General features: G+C 43.2%; 1 protein-coding gene and 1 pseudogene across 1 annotated transcript; one reads left to right on the top strand and one right to left on the bottom strand.

Moving 5' to 3' along the window:
- Positions 1-570: 570 nt before the first annotated feature.
- On the bottom strand, positions 571-10259 carry LOC109742919 (probable glucan 1,3-beta-glucosidase A; annotated as a pseudogene).
- Positions 10260-14854: 4595 nt separating this feature from the next.
- Positions 14855-15632, top strand: LOC141040713 (uncharacterized). The gene is made up of 2 exons (XM_073506830.1): positions 14855-15424; positions 15540-15632. The coding sequence occupies exons 1-2, from the start codon at positions 14855-14857 to the stop codon at positions 15630-15632; spliced, it is 663 nt and encodes a 220-aa protein (XP_073362931.1).
- Positions 15633-17194: the final 1562 nt, after the last annotated feature.

Raw genomic sequence — 17194 nt, 5'->3', positions numbered from 1 at the left:
TATTATTTGGTTGCAGGGTTGTTTGAGAGAGACCATCTTCATCCTACGCCTCCCACGGATTGATAAACCTTAGGTCATCCACTTGAGGAAAATTTGCTACTGTCCTACAAACCTCTGCACTAGGAGGCCCAACAACGTCTACAAGAAGAAGGTTGCATAGTAGACATCACGCGCTATGTGTATACATGTGTTGGTGGGTCGATAGTAGTAGCGCTGGGTTTATACCCCACGCTACTACTATGGCCTGTCCCGGGGGCACGGAGGTGACCAACTAGTAGTAGCACGGGGCATAAACCCCGCGCTACTGCTATCAACTTAGTAGTAGCGTGGGTTTATACCCCGCGCTACTACTACGGCTTGTCCCGAGGGGCACGGTGGAGACCACTTAGTAGTAGCGTGTGATTTATAGCCCGCGCTACTACCAACTTAGTAGTAGCATGGCTTTAATTAGTAGTAGCGAGGGGTTTATACCCCTCGCTACTGCTAAGCATCTATCTATAAGGTATTTCCTAGTAGTGAGATGTATTCATTGTTCTAGAAATTTGTTTCATCAGTCGTTACAAATTATTTCAAGAGTCATGAGTAATGACACACAGAACATATCCTAGCTTTTCAGGGAGATGTATCCATTGTTGATCATCCACTCCATACTCCAGTGGTTGTTCACATTCTTGAGAGTCCAATAGGCCCATCCAAACGTTGCCTTACCATAAACATCCATCTGTGCATTTGCAAACATCTGAAACTCTTGCTTCGTTGCATTGTGAACCTTCCACTCAGCCACTCATTCTCCTGCGGAAAACATGTCATCCATGTCACATGAGATATTTTTACTCAAGTCATGCAAGAAGGGGATAAAAATCCATGTTCCAAAACCAAAAGGGAGTAGTTACACTTACCTACAAAGGTGAGGGGACCATCTTGCCTCGTGACAGTGCTAAGATCACTCGAATAGTTGGTCTTGATGAAATCAATATTCTGTTGCACGGTGAAAGTATCAAATATGTTGTTGAACAACGCGTAGTAATGCACGTCTATGACGGATCCGGGTAACCCGCCAGCGAGCCCGAGGAGCTCCGTTGGGTCCGGGGAAAATAGCCGGTTGGGCATGATCACGTAGGCCTTCGACGAGTGCTTCCTTACGGCGTTGTACCCATTGCAATAGTACGTTTTCAGGTTCTTCAGGGATATGCCGGGTGCCAACGGCTCGTTCATTAGCTCAACTGCAAGGAGGCTTGGGCTTTTGGCGTTCCTGGATGCGAGGAAATCTATCACTTGCATGGTTTGTGCGATGTTATTGTCGGTGGTGCCCCAGTCCAACGAGCCGTCCTTGGAGGAGCTGTGCTCGAAGGCATTTTGCGACCCAGGAGCTGCGTGTAGGTCAATGATGACGCTTAGTTTGTACTTCCTGTTCATGTAGATAGATTGAGCATTTATAAAGCTGAATGTTTCAAAAACTAATTAGAATAGAAAGGAGGATCAACCCCAGGCCAAAAGTTAATTAGATAATGGAACTTTAGTTTGCTCAAGATGATGCCAAGGTCAGCCCCGGCCTGAATATTCTGAAAGTTGAGTAGATCGTTGATTTCATTAGCAAAATTAGGTTACAAGTTTCTGAAGCTTGCTTACTCTGCCCATTTGAATGCCTTGTCCAAGGTTTTAAGTGAACCTCCAACGTAAGGTGCAGGAGGTCTCGGGTCGTTAGCAATCCACCATCCCACTGGTATTCTCACCGCGGTCAGCCCACTTTTGGAGATGAACCTGAAGTCATTTTCCACTATATATGTGCTCTAGTGGTTCTGCCAAACATGCAACATTCCACAAACTTGAGGTGCCAAGAATGATACGTACTCCTAACTACCAGAGGGAGAACAACGGTACCTATTTCTAGCTAAGTTGTAAACTCTGCCAACTGTAAGTATCTACCTTGTCAAGACAAGAAAAACACACTTCTCACAATAACTATTAGCACACAATCTGTTAGATAATAGTACTATATTGTGAACACCTAAAACTTGGTGTATCTTTTGTCATATGAATAAATTACATTTTTAGTTGGTTTTTTATGCAATAATTTCAAGCTAGGTATATCCGATCAAGTTATTTGTGCACAATGATCGACACTACTCTTTCTCGTTTCCATGCGCAGGTGGACAAAGATATAATAAACAAGAAAATAAAATGAGGAGGGAGACCACTAAGGACAATGATCTCCACATGATGCATGATAAGCATGATCTACAAGTTCTGATCACTATATATAGTGTGATCACTATATATAGTTCTGAATTAAAACAGTCGGGTCAGCAAGTGGAGCAGTGGGCACGGTGATGGTTCAACGTATATACCCTGAGAATTGGTGTAGCCTTTGCCGTCCCATAGCCGTTGCAGATTTGGTACTACCCTTGGAGCCCAGAAACTCTTGTCACCGCGAACACCGATGGGTCGTCGTCGCCCCACCTAGTGCACTGACCATAGTCCGCCGTCAACGAGCCATCTTTGTTTGCCTGCACGCCATCAACGGAATGTGACTAATAGTTTGGAACATGAAAGAATATGAGCTTTTCTTATAGTTACTTATTGTTTGTGCTAGTCAAAATCCCTAGTCAAGTCAATGTTGGAGGCTCGTGCTCAGTAATGGAGTATCGGTTTTGAATGCACATGGGGGAACTCCTATACGGCGCTGCATGTGCCCGTTTGCGCTCATGGCACTCGAAGACACCGCGTGTGGGCCGGCCATGAAACGCACAGAGCAGTGAAATCCTTTCTTTTTCGAAATCCATTTCAAAAAAGAAAAAAACTACTAATCCTTAACTTCTTGAGAAATCCTTCATCAGTGGTTGTGAATGACTGACTTTTTCAATCCCTTCGACATTGGTTCCGTAGGAGCAAGTCGGAAAGGTTGAAAAATACAATGCAAAGGCTCACACAAAACTGCAAAAAATATTGCTCTCTACAGATTTCGAACTCGCCACATCGAGTTCATGTACAAGTGCGCGCCACCAACTAGTGGAGCTACTTGACGTTTGAGATTAGTAATAGCGGAAACAACATAATAACAATGTGGCGCCGCTATGTGTTGCACAAAACCATTCATCTATTGTACCGCTCAATTTTTTGAATTATTTGGAAAAACTGATTTTGAAATAAAGTTCTTCATTTTAGAAGAAAAGTTCACAAACCTGAAAAAAGTTCATTGATTTTGAAATAAGGTTCATCAAATAAGAAAAATGTTTGTAGATTTTGAAAAGAAAAAATCATCAAATTTGAAAAACATTCATCGAATTTTAGAAAGGTTCATGAAATTTGATAAAAGTTCAGCGATTTGGAGAAACGTTTGTCGAATTTGAAAAAAGTTAAAGGATTAAAACATAGTTCATCAAATTTGAAAGAAGTTCATAAAATTTTAAAAAAATCATTAAATTTGAAAAAAAAGGTTTATTGGATTTGAAAAAAAGTTCTTTGATTTGGAACAAAGTTCTTAAATTTGATATAAGTTCATCGATTTGAAAAAAAGTTTATCTAAATTCAGGAAAAGTCCATCCAATTTAAAAAAACATCAATTTAAAAGAAAAGTCCACGTATTTGCAAACAATTCAAAGAACCGGGATGAAAGAAAGAAAAAACATAAAACGAGAAAGGAAAACAGAAAATGAAAAAAAAGGGTAAACAAAGCCTTAAAACAAGGAGAAAGTTCATTTTTAACAAATCTCGTTGCGGTGGCTGGGTGATCGCTCTAGCGAAAGTTTGGCAGGCGGGTCACGGGTTCGAATCAGGACAAGCATGTTTTTTTGCGGGGATTAAACACAAGAGGAAAAAAACTTTGTTTTTATGAGATTAAACACAAGAAAAAAAACCATACGTTGGCCAACCCAGCTAACGAGCCTGCAGGTGCTGGTTTGAAGAAACAATAGTAACGAAATCACTAGTTGAGGAGTACTTATTGCAAAGATCACTCCAACTTCTCAAGTTGCGACAAGTGGCGCCCATGCAGCGCGCCTCTTGTCGCAAACTGAGAGTTTTCCCTTTTTTCGTAGATCCGTTTATTTAAAACGTTTTATCTCTCAAATCATGCGTCCAAATCTCGAACCGCTTTCACCGTTGGATTCCTCGCATCGAGATCTTCACACCTAAATCACATGTTGATAGGTTTTGACGTACTTTTCTTTCACAAAAAAAATCAGACGAAAAAACTGAACCGGGAGCACGGGTTTTTTCTCTTTTCGAAAGAGGCACGCCCGTGCCTCCCATGAAATCACAACCGTACCTCTCGCGGAAACAAAACCGTGTCTCTCGCGGAAGTAAAAAAAAAGAGAACACGTTTTTATTTCCGTTTCCGAGGAGGCACGGTCTTGACTCTCGCGAAAGCACAACCGTGCCTCTCGCGGAAGCAAAATCGTGACTCTCGTGAAAGAAAAAAAACAGAAAACGCTTTTTTTCGTTTCCGAGAGGCACGGCCGTGACTCGCGCGAAAGCACAACCGTGCCTCTCGCGGAAGCAAAACCGTGCCTCTCACGAAAGAAAAAAAACAGAAAACGTGTTTTTGTTTGTTTTTGAGAGGGACGGCCGTGACTCGCTAAAGCACAATCGTGCCTCTCGCGGAAGCAAAACCGTGACTCTCGCGAAAGAAAAAAAACAAAAAACGCATTTTTTCTTTTCCGAGAGGCACTGCTGTGACTCTCGCGAAAGCACACCCGTGCCTCTCGCGAAAGCAAAACCGTGACTCTCGCGAAAGGAAAAAAAACAGAGAACACATTTTTTTCCTTTTCCGAGAGGCACGGCCATGACTCTTGCGAAGCAAAACCGTGCCTCTCATGAATGGAAAAAAAAAGAAAATGCGTATTTCATGCAAAAAAAATTGGAACTTTTTATTATCGAAAAGCTAAGGAAGACCGGTGAAAAACCAAAACATCAGGAAAAACCTGGGAAAAACCGTTTAAAAAGCCGAAAACGCGTGCGGAAAAAAAAAGAAAATCCGGAGGAAGGGCCCAGAGCACGACACGTGGCGAATGGCTGAGAGCGCCATTGGCGCTGATCGTTGCGAGGCTTCCGAAGGAGCGCTCGCTAACTAGTTGCTCTCCAATAGTAACCGGCGGCGGGCAGAACCTATTTTACGCTCGTTAGTGTCAAAAGGTGGCAAATCCTATTTGGCGCTGCAGGCGCCGGTTAACGTGCATTTCGTTAACTGGCGCCTGCAGCGGACACCACCTCGCGCGCTGGGCCGGCCCATCAAAAGGTTTTTCTTCCTGTGTTTTAATCCAAAAAATGTAACTGCACTGACCCAAAATCGAACCCGCTCAAAGGAAAAGGCGACAACCACCAGGCCACTGACCAACTTGCGCAATGTATCTTCGTTGTTTTCTTATATTCGGTTGTCAGTTCGTTTTTTCTTTTTCTTTTCTCTTTTTTCTAGTTCTTTTACTTTCTGTTTTACTTTTTTCCTAAATGCGCGGTTTTTTAGTTCGTAAACTTTTTCATCGAATTTGATGAATTTTTTTCATTTTTTGATGAACTCTTTTTGAAAATTCGATGAACTATTTCCATTTTTAATGAACTTTTTTTGAATATCAATGAACTTTTCAAATTTGATGAATTTTTTTTGAATATCGATGAACTTTTTCCATTTTTGGATGAACTTTTTTGAATATCGATGAACTTTTTCAAATCCGATGAACTTTTTTCAAATCCGATGAACTTTTTGTGAATAACGATGAACTTTTTTCAAATCCGATGAACTTTTATAAAATTCGATGAACTTTTTCCAATTTCGATGAACTCTTTTTCAAATTAATGAACTTTTTTTAATTCGTGAATTCTTTTTTAAATTTCCTTTTTCTTTATTAAATAATTTATATAGGGTATATAATACTACTATATGTTAATGTCTGTACTAAAAGAAGGGTCACATCGGGTTATTTCCTATCACTAATCATCAAAACTGCGCCTTGTATAGTGGTGAAGACATGAAGCTGTATACTGTGGTGTGCGGAGATCAATTCCCACATCGCCCAAATTTAACATATTAAATTTTTCGTTCGCATTTTTTCCAGCAGGTTGACTGGGCCAGCCTACTACGTGACGCCTGCGAGCGCCAGCTAGCGTCACGCGCGGAGCGCTCCTGAGACTTTTCCGAGGCGCTCCGCGCGCGACATTTGGCGTGCGCACGGCTTCTCCCGTGATTTCCGGTTTTCGGTTTCCCTTTGTGGTTTTTTCCTTTTTTTCACTTTAGTCCTTAATTATACGTTTAATGTTTTGTAATACCTTTTGATCTGTTTTGAGATCTGTTTCTCTCTGGTGTGGGCGAACCATCGTCGCGCACTGTTCTTTCTTTGCCGTCGTCTCCGCCCGTCGCGGCCGCCGCTCTTGTCGCTTGGTTACGGCGGCCGCTGTCCCGGCCGCCGCGCTTGTTGCCTGCTCTTACGGCGGTCTTTCTTTAGCGTCGACCGCGCTTCCCCGTCCGCGATATCGTCGTTCCTTACCGATTGCCTTCATGGGTTTCCTGTTTCCCTTTATCGTTTCTCTTTTTGTTCCCATTATATTTCCGGGATATGGAGATTTATGAGGTAGTTACGGGTGGGGACTACCAACACTATCAGATGTCAAGTTTCAACTGGGTTTTGTGGGATTAGTTCTTGATAACCATTGTGTTCCTTGCAGTTATGACTTGTCCTTTTTGCCGTATGCCTGGTGGCCCGTGTTCTTCTGTTGATTCTTCTGTAGATGGGTTCAGTGTGGTCCTGGATCGGCGTTGTTGGAGGCATGTTGTAAGAATATTATTTTATAATTGTTCAATTTTTGGCACACACGCTTATTTCTTTTGGTGCTGTTTAGATTTTGATTATGATCCTTGTTTTGATTTGTTGTGCAGTATGTCCCGTGCAGTGTTAGAGCTCATCTTGCTCGTTACATCGAGGAGTGTAGGGCTTTAGCCATAAGGAGGGGTGACGAACATATTGATCTTACTCTTCAGTGCAATGAGGGTTATTTGTATGGTGTTCTGTTTAGTCATGGTCAGATGAGGAGCAAATTCCATGGTCCTTTCTGGGAACGATTGGTCAGTGATTATGGTGTTCGTCCTCGTGATATAATGACCATTAGGCTTGAACATTATGGAACTTGGATTGGTATTGATTTTTATCGTGTTGGTCGTGGAGATGCGTTGTCTCCTTTACGGTCTGTTGGTAAGGTTTATTTTTAAGGAAGTTTTTAGCTTGTTTTATTGTACATTTTGATTTTTCTGTTCCCTTGAGCCTGTGTAATTATATTTTGTAGTTCTTCATGGTTTGAGCGACTCCGAGAAGGAACTTGTTGGGAGTTGTTATTACACCCGTGGTGTTTTTCTTAATTATCAGCAGATGTATTTCATGAGGTGTCAACTATTTGATGATGAGTACATACCCTGTTGTCCTTTTATTCACAGGATTGATTCCATGAATGTTAATGGTCATCATATGGTCAGATTTTTTTTTTCACTGTTTTTTCTTTTTTTCTGTTTATTTATTTATTTATATTACCTCTTCTATTTATAGTTTTGAATTTTTGTTCTATTTCTGATAGCTTGATGTTTTTTGTCGGGTTATTCCTGGAATTGTTGTGAGGAGTTTGAAGGAGTTTGTGACTTTTCCTAAGACTGTCGTTTTAACTCTTGAAGTTACTCTGGAATCTGGTGATGATGATATATATGTGAGCACTCCTTGCTCCTACTTCATTGGCTTGGGTAATAGAATGGTGTTCAAACAAGAAGGTTTCAGTGATTTTCTCCAGGCATCGTCTATTGAAGTAAACAGCTTGGTGCTGATAACTTTCAAAGAGCGTGTTGGGAGGCTTGTTGTTATCTTCAATCTTCTGCCGCAGTGATGTTAGTTATAGCCTTTGAACATAATGAATTTTGTTTAAAAATCTATGCTGCGGTTTAATGTTATTTAGATATATGAAACGACATGAACCTAACTGTTCATTGATGTTGTTCGTTTGTAGAAGAGGCATGGCTGTGCATCTCTTTTAAAGATGTTTCTTTGGACGAATGTTATTTAATTGTGGTCATAGTTATAAATACAGTAGAGGCACGTGTGTTGTTTACTCTGAGGCATGGCTGTGCATCTCTTTTATGCGAGAGGCACCTGGATTGAGCAAACGGATGCACGGAATTGAAGTCATTACACGCACGGTTGTGTGGAGGCACGTGTATACCGAGAGGAGCGTGTGTGCAGCACCAAAGTTGGACGGACGATCATGCGTGCGGAGCACGTAGAGTTACTGTGGGTTTCATGTGAGGCACGTGGATTGAGCAAACGGAGGCATGTAATTGCAGTCAGTACAGGCACGGTTGTGTGGAGGCACAGGTATACTGAGAGGAACGTGTGTGCAACACCAAAGTTGCACGGGCGATGACGCGTGCCGAACACGTAGAGATACTGTGGGTTTCATGCGAGAGGCACGTGTGTGTGTAGCACGTAGAGTTACAGTGGGTTTCATGTGAGGCACGTGGATTGAGCAAACGGAGGCACGGAATTGAAGTCAGTACATGCACGGTTGTGTGGAGGCACGGGTATACTGAGAGGAGCGCGTGTGCAGCCCCAAAGTTGCACGGGCGATCACGCGCGCGGAGCACGTAGAGTTACTGTGGGTTTCATGTGAGGCACATCGATCGAGCAAACTGAGGCACCGAAGTGAAGTCAGTACAAGCACGGTTTAGTGGATGCACGGTTTTGAACCCTCTTGCTGCTGTCAAGTGTCTAGAGGCACGGATGTATGGCAGCAGAGGCATCGGTCCGAATATTTGGTTAGAGAGGCTCGGTTGTGGATGCACAGGTGTGAAGTCTCTAGGGTCACGGGTGCGTGGCACCAGAGGCATGGGTTGAGTTGACACTTAGAGAGCCACAGTTGTACATAGGGCAGTTGCACACGGTAGTGTAGTTTTGTGGCATCATGGAGAACTGGTGTACGGAGAGGAACCTGTGTGCAATAGCAAGGATGTTGTGAATGGACGGAGCGGTGTTTGATGTGAAATGGTTGTGTTGTGTGATTTTAATTTTTTTTCAATGTGGTCAAAGTAACAAAGTTCTTGTCCCTTGCGTCTGTGTACCGAATGTTCTTCTGCAATATTTATGAATTATTCATGCCAATGTTGAATAAGCATTCTACTGAAAGTTTACAATGATACCATCATATATTCTTGTAAATGCACGATGCATCTTGTAAAGGTTGAGTATGAAAATTATAATACAATATCGTGTGACATATATCTCTCGTTCTATAATCATGGATACAATATATGCTTGCTCAATACTGGGACATAACTTACTAATTGCATTTAGACATGCACACCACTGTGCTCAAAGTTCAAACGTAAAATAGTAATACAATACAGACAACATCTTTGAGCAACAACAAACATATTTACAACATGGGTTCATTCAATCTAAATTATCAAAATAGTAGTGCCACGCACCCGATCCCTCGATCACGGCAGATCAATCAATCACGGCTCTATCCTACTAGTTTAATGTAGACATCCATTTTCTCGCAATTTACCAACCACTGTTTCCCTTCCGGTGCTTCCAGCCGCTGGAAGATCCCTCGTCTTTTTTCTTACGTGGGCGGAGTCTTTCTTTCATTGGTTATTGGTGGAGGTGACGTAGCCCGTTCTTGACGATTAGTATTCTACGGTACAACTCGTAGCTAACATACCCGTCCTTTGCTACGTACTCAAGGTGTATCGGGGAAAGCGGCTTCCATTCCCAGAACTGGTGCTTCTCCTTTGGGAATGATTTCTTCATGTTCTTGTATGAGGGGTCGATGATGGCCGCTGCAAGGTCACCCATGGAGTCCCTTTCTCCAACACCCTTGATGCGGAATAGCCTCTGGATGTTGACGTGGTGCTCGTCTGGAATTTTGATCCATGCACGGGCAAGCATGGTCTTGTCGTTCCTGGTGTCGATGCTAGTGAAAGTTACCGCTTTCCGTTGCAGGAAGTCAATTAACGCCTGGGAGCGCTCGGACCTGCAGTAGTGGTATACAAGGACATGCTCGCGCATGGCAAGTTGGACGACGCCGATCCCTTGTTGTATGTAACTGCTCTTACATGTGTACTCGAGGTCGAGGCCGACGAACTTGTTCTTCTCCTCCTTTAGCCATTCCTCGTACTTTTTGATGATCCGCTCCACGGTCCTTGGGTCGTTGGTGTACACCACCTCCAGCACGGTTGTACCGTGGGTAGTGATGTGCTCGGTGAGTGTTGTTAGTTTCCCGTCGTCCATGGCTGGAGGTGTGCGGTGGTGAACTGCGGCCGGCGAGAAACTTTCGAGGAAGAGGATGCAAACGGAGTCGGAAAAGTGAAAGGGATCTTTACTTTGTCGTGCAAAAAAGGAAACCGCCAAGGACCAGTTGGTAGTCATCCGGCGATTCCAGGCGTAGATTTTCAGAAACAGGCGTTTGTTTTATCTGTTTTTTTTAAGATTTTCACTTATCTTGTTCATTGATTTTTTTAATTCGTTGGGTGATGCGTGCGTGATCTATATGTGCGTAGTGCAACCTTGGCTATGAAAGTAGTCGTGTGAATGGTAGAACACTCAGCAGATGCATGGTCGTGCCTTTGTTGTGAAAATGTTTTTTTGGTTTAGCAACTTTCCTTGGTCAGGGAGGCACTGTTGTTATGTTATTCGGTGCACAACTGTGTGTTTATGAAAAGTTGGTGAAGTAAACATAGTTTGCACTTGAAAATGGAGTCCTGTTTGGTTTTTAATTGAGATATGTTTCAGTAGATCGTTTGAATAAGTTTGATAACATGGCATTGCTATAGGTTTTGGATCAAAAACTGATTCTTGTTTCGTTTGATTTTTGAAAATGATTCTTTCTGTTTTTTGGTTTTTTGAATTGTGAACTTTTCAAAGGATTAGTTCTACATTTTTTCCAATGAATCATTCCGATAGTTCAAACAGCATTTGTTGCAAAGGATCATTCCGATGGTTGAAACAGGTAGTAGAGGGTCCGTAAGAGCTACATAAGTTCCAAAAGATCATTCCGATAGTTCAAGCAAGCACATGGTCCATAATAGTTACATTAATCTACCATCCTAACTAGCAAACTTATTTTAACTAGTGTTTTGCTCCTGGGAGGCATCATCTTGAAATGAGCTCTAAACATCCTAGGAGATACACTGTTTGCTCCCATTTTAGGTGCTTGTTCCGACGGAATCTACAGAATGCGTTGCATGATGATGGACACAGAACGGTCATGGTGCTCTTTGAAAGTGATTAGAACAACGTTCTTTTCAACAAAGGATGTAGCTGATATGAAGTCTTTGAAAGAAGAATTTTCTATTACCATCCTGCCGTCATTTTTGCAGATGTAGTACGCCGAAGGAGTGATGACATGGGTAGGTTCATCAGGAGCTTCAAGGGTCACCCTGCCATTGGTTGGCATGTCCACCCATCTCTTCAGTGTCGAGACAACGCTCCTCGGAATTTTCTAGAAGAAATCGAAATTAAATAGAAATTAAAACCGTTGAATTGCCACTTGGACAATAAATAAAAGAATGGTCGAATACAGTGAGTGTGCAAACATTAAGAAATTTCAAATTGAAAGTAATATAATTCCTGGCATGTTCAGGTTTGTGTGTAAACAGATAAAACAAAATATTAAGAGAACAACAAAAGTTTTGTTGTTTTAGGTTTGAATAAATAGGTTCTTTATAATTTTACATATAAGCAAGATTTCGTCAATATTGTTTATATTATATATGAGCAAAATACGTTTGGTATTTTAACAAGGACAGTTGTAACCAACCATGATGCAGTCTTTGGTGTTAGTGGGAGTCAAGACGTGGACAAATGGACGGCAACGGATGAAAGTATCTCCGAAAAGGCGTTGTAGAAAGAATCGTGTCTGGTCGCAGGTAAGCTCAGTATCCTTAGAGTAGACATAGCAGTGAACATGGTCGAAATCGTCAGAAGAAAGGTCGTCGAGAGCTAGAAAAAGAACAAGATTTTAAAGTTAGATAAAGTTTTATGCAACACGGGTTAATATTATTCAGTTCGATGCATGTATATAAAAATACAGCGAAAGAAAATAAGTTTGTAATATTAAATACCTACCAACGTGGGGTAATGGAAGCAGCCTTTTGTCATCCCGATATGTTTGTATTTCGAGATTGAGACCCTCGTCTGGTAGTTCAAATTCTATGCGGTCTCCAGCACGAAGTTCATAATCATCAGCAAAGGTGTTCCACTCACCACCGCAGAACTTTGTGTAGTTCGCCCTATGCTTAAACAAAGCATTGTAAGACCTTCCTTCATGTGTAAGAAGGGCTGGCTCTACCTGCTCTTTACGCAATTTTCTTGCTTCTTTCTTCCTCTCGTCAATGTATTCAGCGAGAAAAGCTCTGACATTACAAGGTACATACTGGAAAAAATAGTAAAAATAACAACCTGTAAGTATAAATTTGAACTCGCGTACTATTAATGTTAAAAGTTTTCTTAAATTGGATATGAATTTTTGATAAGAATTACAGATAACAACATAATGGTATTATAAATTAATGGATACAGATTTTTGGCATATGTTGACTAATTTTAATTAGAACTGAAGATGCACTATAGTAATCAAGGCATAGGCATGCAAAACTAATGGACTATATTAATTAGGGCATAGGCAGGCAAACTAATGGAAAATGAAAACACAAGGCAGGCGCGAAGAAGTGACAGCAGGGGAACCTAGTGTAGGTGCAAGGGGGTATGAGTAACAGTGACGATTTCTACTGTGTTGTAAGCAACTAATATGTTAGTGATGCTTACTAACCATGCGGCTCCAGCAATTTTCATCAAGAATAACCTCAAACTCCTGGAGAACTTCAGGGTGTGGTTCGCAAGGGCTGCCTGGTTGGCGGCAGGTAAGGCAAATCATACCTAAATAATTCAAAACAACTATGTCAAGAAAACAAGAATATCATAACAATTTAAAAAAAGCTTCAACGTTGAAGGTAGACAACGACTAGCTTCAACTATGTTAGCCATATTAAAAATATCCGTACGAAGGCAGACAACAACTACAAATTTACCAGAAATCTTCTCATCTACTCCTTCCAGAAAAGCAGTATGACAGAGTTTAGAACACTTGTTTAGATTTTCAAATGGTTTTTATATTCCTTTAGAGAATGAAGTCGTTGTACCGGATCTGATGCTTCAATAACTATCAAATGAAAAACCTAAACGTAAAATGTAAATACGGATCGGAGCATGTTGCTTACGGATATGCTTTTTACATGGGAGAGAAGAAGAACGAGGGTTGACGAATGAAGATTGGGGTAGGGGAAGCTTAGGGCAAGCACACACGGCTAGCAAATCTACGAGAGAAGCACAGTTTAGAAGTTAATCGAGAGACCCAATAAAAACTCTACAATAACTTGTTTGAAATGAGACTGTGTGCGGGGAAGAAGCACAAACCCTAGAAGTAGGCGGACGGATAAGGCAGATGCGTTGTGATGGGAAGCTTAGGGCAATCACCCACGGCCCGCAATCTACGAGAGAAGCATGGCTTAGAAATTAATCGATTGTGTGCAGGGAAGAAGCACGAACCCTAGAAGCAGGCGACGGAGAAGAAGCACGAACCCTAGAAGCAGGCGACGGAGAAGAAGCACGAACCCTAGAAGCAGGCGACGGAGAAGGCAAATGAGTTGTGATGTGGCTGAGGGAGTCGGAGCTTATTGAAATATAAAGGAGACAGGAGAGAGCAAGAGTAGTAATGAGTGCTTCTTGTTTTATTTTTTATTCTGCGAAATGGAATGAATGCTGGTTGTAGATGGTGTGCGTGCATTCCGAGGTGTTATGGGGACACGAGATGTTTGACTCGTCCAGCTGCCTCCCATTATAGTTGTCCAGCTGTGCTGCCTCCCAGCAGAGTCTTTTACGTGCCTATCCTGCCTCACATACTTTTTGTGAGGCACGGTTATACATGCTGAAAAGCATACTCGTCCTTCTGTGTTTTAATTTTTTTTAATCACATGTTTAATCAGGTATGGTTGCGTGTGTCTTTAGGAGAGGAACGGTGATGATGTTATTAGATGCACGGTCGTTGTAGCAGGAGAGGCATGGTCGATACATCGGGGAAGGCAAATTGATGGGAGGCATGATGGTTCCTGATGAGAGGCACTTTTGCATCTGGAATGGAGCCACGGTTCATGACTCTTATTGCGATTTTTTTTCAAGCAGTTGTTGACACAGGGAGCCACTGTTTTTATGTACATTGGGTTCAGGCGGGAATATGTATGATAGGCACAGTTATCTGTATGTCAAAAGCATGGACGTGCTTTGGTTTTGGCAATGTTTTCGGTGGTACGCAGACAAAGAGATGCAGGTTCGTTGATATCACTGAGGTTTGTCTTTAAGCAAAGTGGAGGCACGCGTGTGGCTTTTGTGCTGGCCGAACCGTGCTTCTACTTTGGTTTACTCCCCATGTACTATTTGTACGACAGGGTCATCTTGTTTTCCTCCTCTCATTGTTCTCTCGGTCAAAAGATGTGCTGGTGACCGATGGGATGGTTATTTATTGTTAGTATTCATTGTGCCAGATACCGTGCTAGAGTTAATCTAGAGACTCCTTGATTACAGCATGGCAGCCGTGACTTTGAAGTGCATGGTTTCATAAGCTACAGAAGCATAACCATCCATTCACACCGTTCCCGATGCAATTTAATGGGCGCATGGTAACTGAGTCGTCTCTCCCCAAGGTTAAGTAGTGGTCTATTCCGGGAGGTTATCGCGTCTTATTTTCTCCAGAGAAGTGCAGGTAGCTCCGATCATCCTTGCCTCATACGAGAAGCACAGTCAAACTCCATTGTCGTGTCACCCTCTTTTCCATGGACGACTTCAGGAACACTACTGAGCGTCTCTTTATAGATGCCGATGGTAATACCATGCTCGAGGTGTTGTACACCAACGAGCCTTACAAGGTGGAGGAGATTATTTCTCTTTATGAGGAATGGCTGCGTGAGGATAGGTACAAGTTTGTTGGTCTTGATCTGGAGTACACACGAGAGGATTATTTTGATCGTAGTAGAAAAGTCGCCGTCATGCAACTGGCGATGCGCAAGCATGTTCTTGTCTATCACTTGTGCAAGGCCAGGACGGAGTGTGCTGCTCTAAAGGATTTCCTTCAGAACAAAGGTATAATTTTCGCTAGTGTCGACGTCAGGAACGATAGGGATGTTCTCGCAAATAGTTTCCTCAAAATCCCAAGAGAGTGTCACATCGATCTTCAACAGGAGCTCATGATCAAAGGAGGCAATCTAAGGGATTCCATGACAGATTTGGCAGGAGCCGTCATAAACAAATCTTACTTGAGTATGAAGTCGTCTTTTCCACAAGGTCTGCATGACTACTGGGAATGGAAGCCGCATTCCCTTGAACACCTGAAATATGCGGCAATTGTAAGTGAAAATTTCGTTTTTTATGATTTTCTGTCATTATATTTTTGTTTTACTACAACAATAGTACTTTTTCCTCTTTACGTATATCTTCATTCTCATCCGGTTTTTGTTTTAGGATGGGTATGTCAGCTATGAGCTCTACCGCCGAGTTCTGTCGATGAAGGACATGATGCATCCTCGTTGTCTTCCCGACCGCAGACGCCGTTGATGTTTCCGAGCAGAACTCCAACTGAGTAGAATGGTCACGGTGGACGTTTGTGTGGACGTTTCTTAGCGGAATGGACTCCTGGAAGACTTGCATTTCTTTTTTTGTATAATTAATGAGTACTTTTAGTTCAATCCTATGGTGCACATGTGAATATAATTTTTTTATGTTTTTTCATGTTACAAGTTCATTGTTGACATTTGCGCGAGTTCATGTACATTTAGGGAACCTGTTGAAGTGGCGCATATGTATTGTTTGGGAGAAGTGCGCTTTGTGCTTGCCTTATATTCAGTGCCGTTTGTTTGTGTTTGTATTGTTGTCTTTTACACGTTCGCACAAGAGACGCACGTCTGCTAACATACGAGGCAACATTTCAGTACCCTGTCTTTGTGTTCTTCGGGACCGTGCCTTTAGAAGCCCGGCATCCGTGTCTGTGGAGGCTTCACTCCCGTGGCTTATTTTCCGCTATTCATGTACCTCACGTGACACACGTGATGTCTCTATGTGCTGGTGTCACACAACAGTTTCTCTTCAGACTACACAACCGTGACTCTGCCATCACTCTTTTGTGCATCCAGCTGGTTTGTACCCGTGCCTCGAGAACTCCGAGAAGCCGCAATTCCGTGACTGTATTGTTGGGGATCGTAGCAGAATTTTAAAATTTCCTACGCATCACCAAGATCCATCTATGGAGTATACTAGCAACGAGGGGAAAGGAGTGCATCTACATACCCTTGTAGATCGCGAGCGGAAGCGTTCCAATGAACGTGGTTGATGGAGTCGTACTCGCCGTGATTCAAATCACCGATGACCGAGTGCCGAACGGACGGCACCTCCGCGTTCAACACATGTACGGAGCAGCGACGTCTCCTCCTTCTTGATCCAGCAAGGGGGAAGGAGAGGTTGATGGAGATCCAACAGCACGACGGCGTGGTGGTGGATGTAGCGGGGTCTCGGCAGGGCTTCGCCAAGCTTCTGCGAGAGGGAGGTGTTGCAGGGGAGGAGGGAGGCGCCAGAGGCTGTAGTGTTGCTGCCCTCCCTCCCCCCTTTATATAGGCCCCCTGGGAAGGGGGGGGGCGCCGGCCTGGAACCCATCTACATGTGGGGGGGGGGGGCGGCCAGGGGGGAGACTTGCCCCCCAAGGCAAGTGGGGCGCCCCCACCCTAGGGTTTCCAACCCTAGGCGCAGGGGGGAGGCCCATGGGTGCGCCCCAGCCCACTAAGGGCTGGTTCCCTTCCCACTTCAGCCCATGGGGCCCTCCGTGATAGGTGGCCCCACCCGGTGGACCCCCGGGACCCTTCCGGTGGTCCCGGTACAATACCGATAACCCCCGAAACTTTCCCGGTGGCCGAAACTGGACTTCCTATATAATATTCTTCACCTCCGGACCATTCCGAAACTCCTCGTGACGTCCGGGATCTCATCCGGGACTCTGAACAACTTTCGGGTTTCCGCGTACTCATATCTCTACAACCCTAGCGTCACCGAACCTTAAGTGTGTAGACCCTACGGGTTCGGGAGACATGCAGACATGACCGTGACGCCTCTCCGGTCAATAACCAACA

This window comes from Aegilops tauschii, chromosome 2 (assembly GCF_002575655.3).
Source record: "Aegilops tauschii subsp. strangulata cultivar AL8/78 chromosome 2, Aet v6.0, whole genome shotgun sequence".
NCBI classification, from domain to species: domain Eukaryota; kingdom Viridiplantae; phylum Streptophyta; class Magnoliopsida; order Poales; family Poaceae; genus Aegilops; species Aegilops tauschii.
This window is presented reverse-complemented; position numbering and strand designations above follow the sequence as displayed.

Bases quoted from the DNA above. Each gene is read 5' to 3' on its own strand.
- LOC141040713 (XM_073506830.1), top strand. From the start codon at position 14,855: ATGGACGACTTCAGGAACACTACTGAGCGTCTCTTTATAGATGCCGAT. The intron at 15,425-15,539 runs GTAAGTGAAAAT...TTTTTGTTTTAG, and splicing joins ACCTGAAATATGCGGCAATT to GATGGGTATGTCAGCTATGA.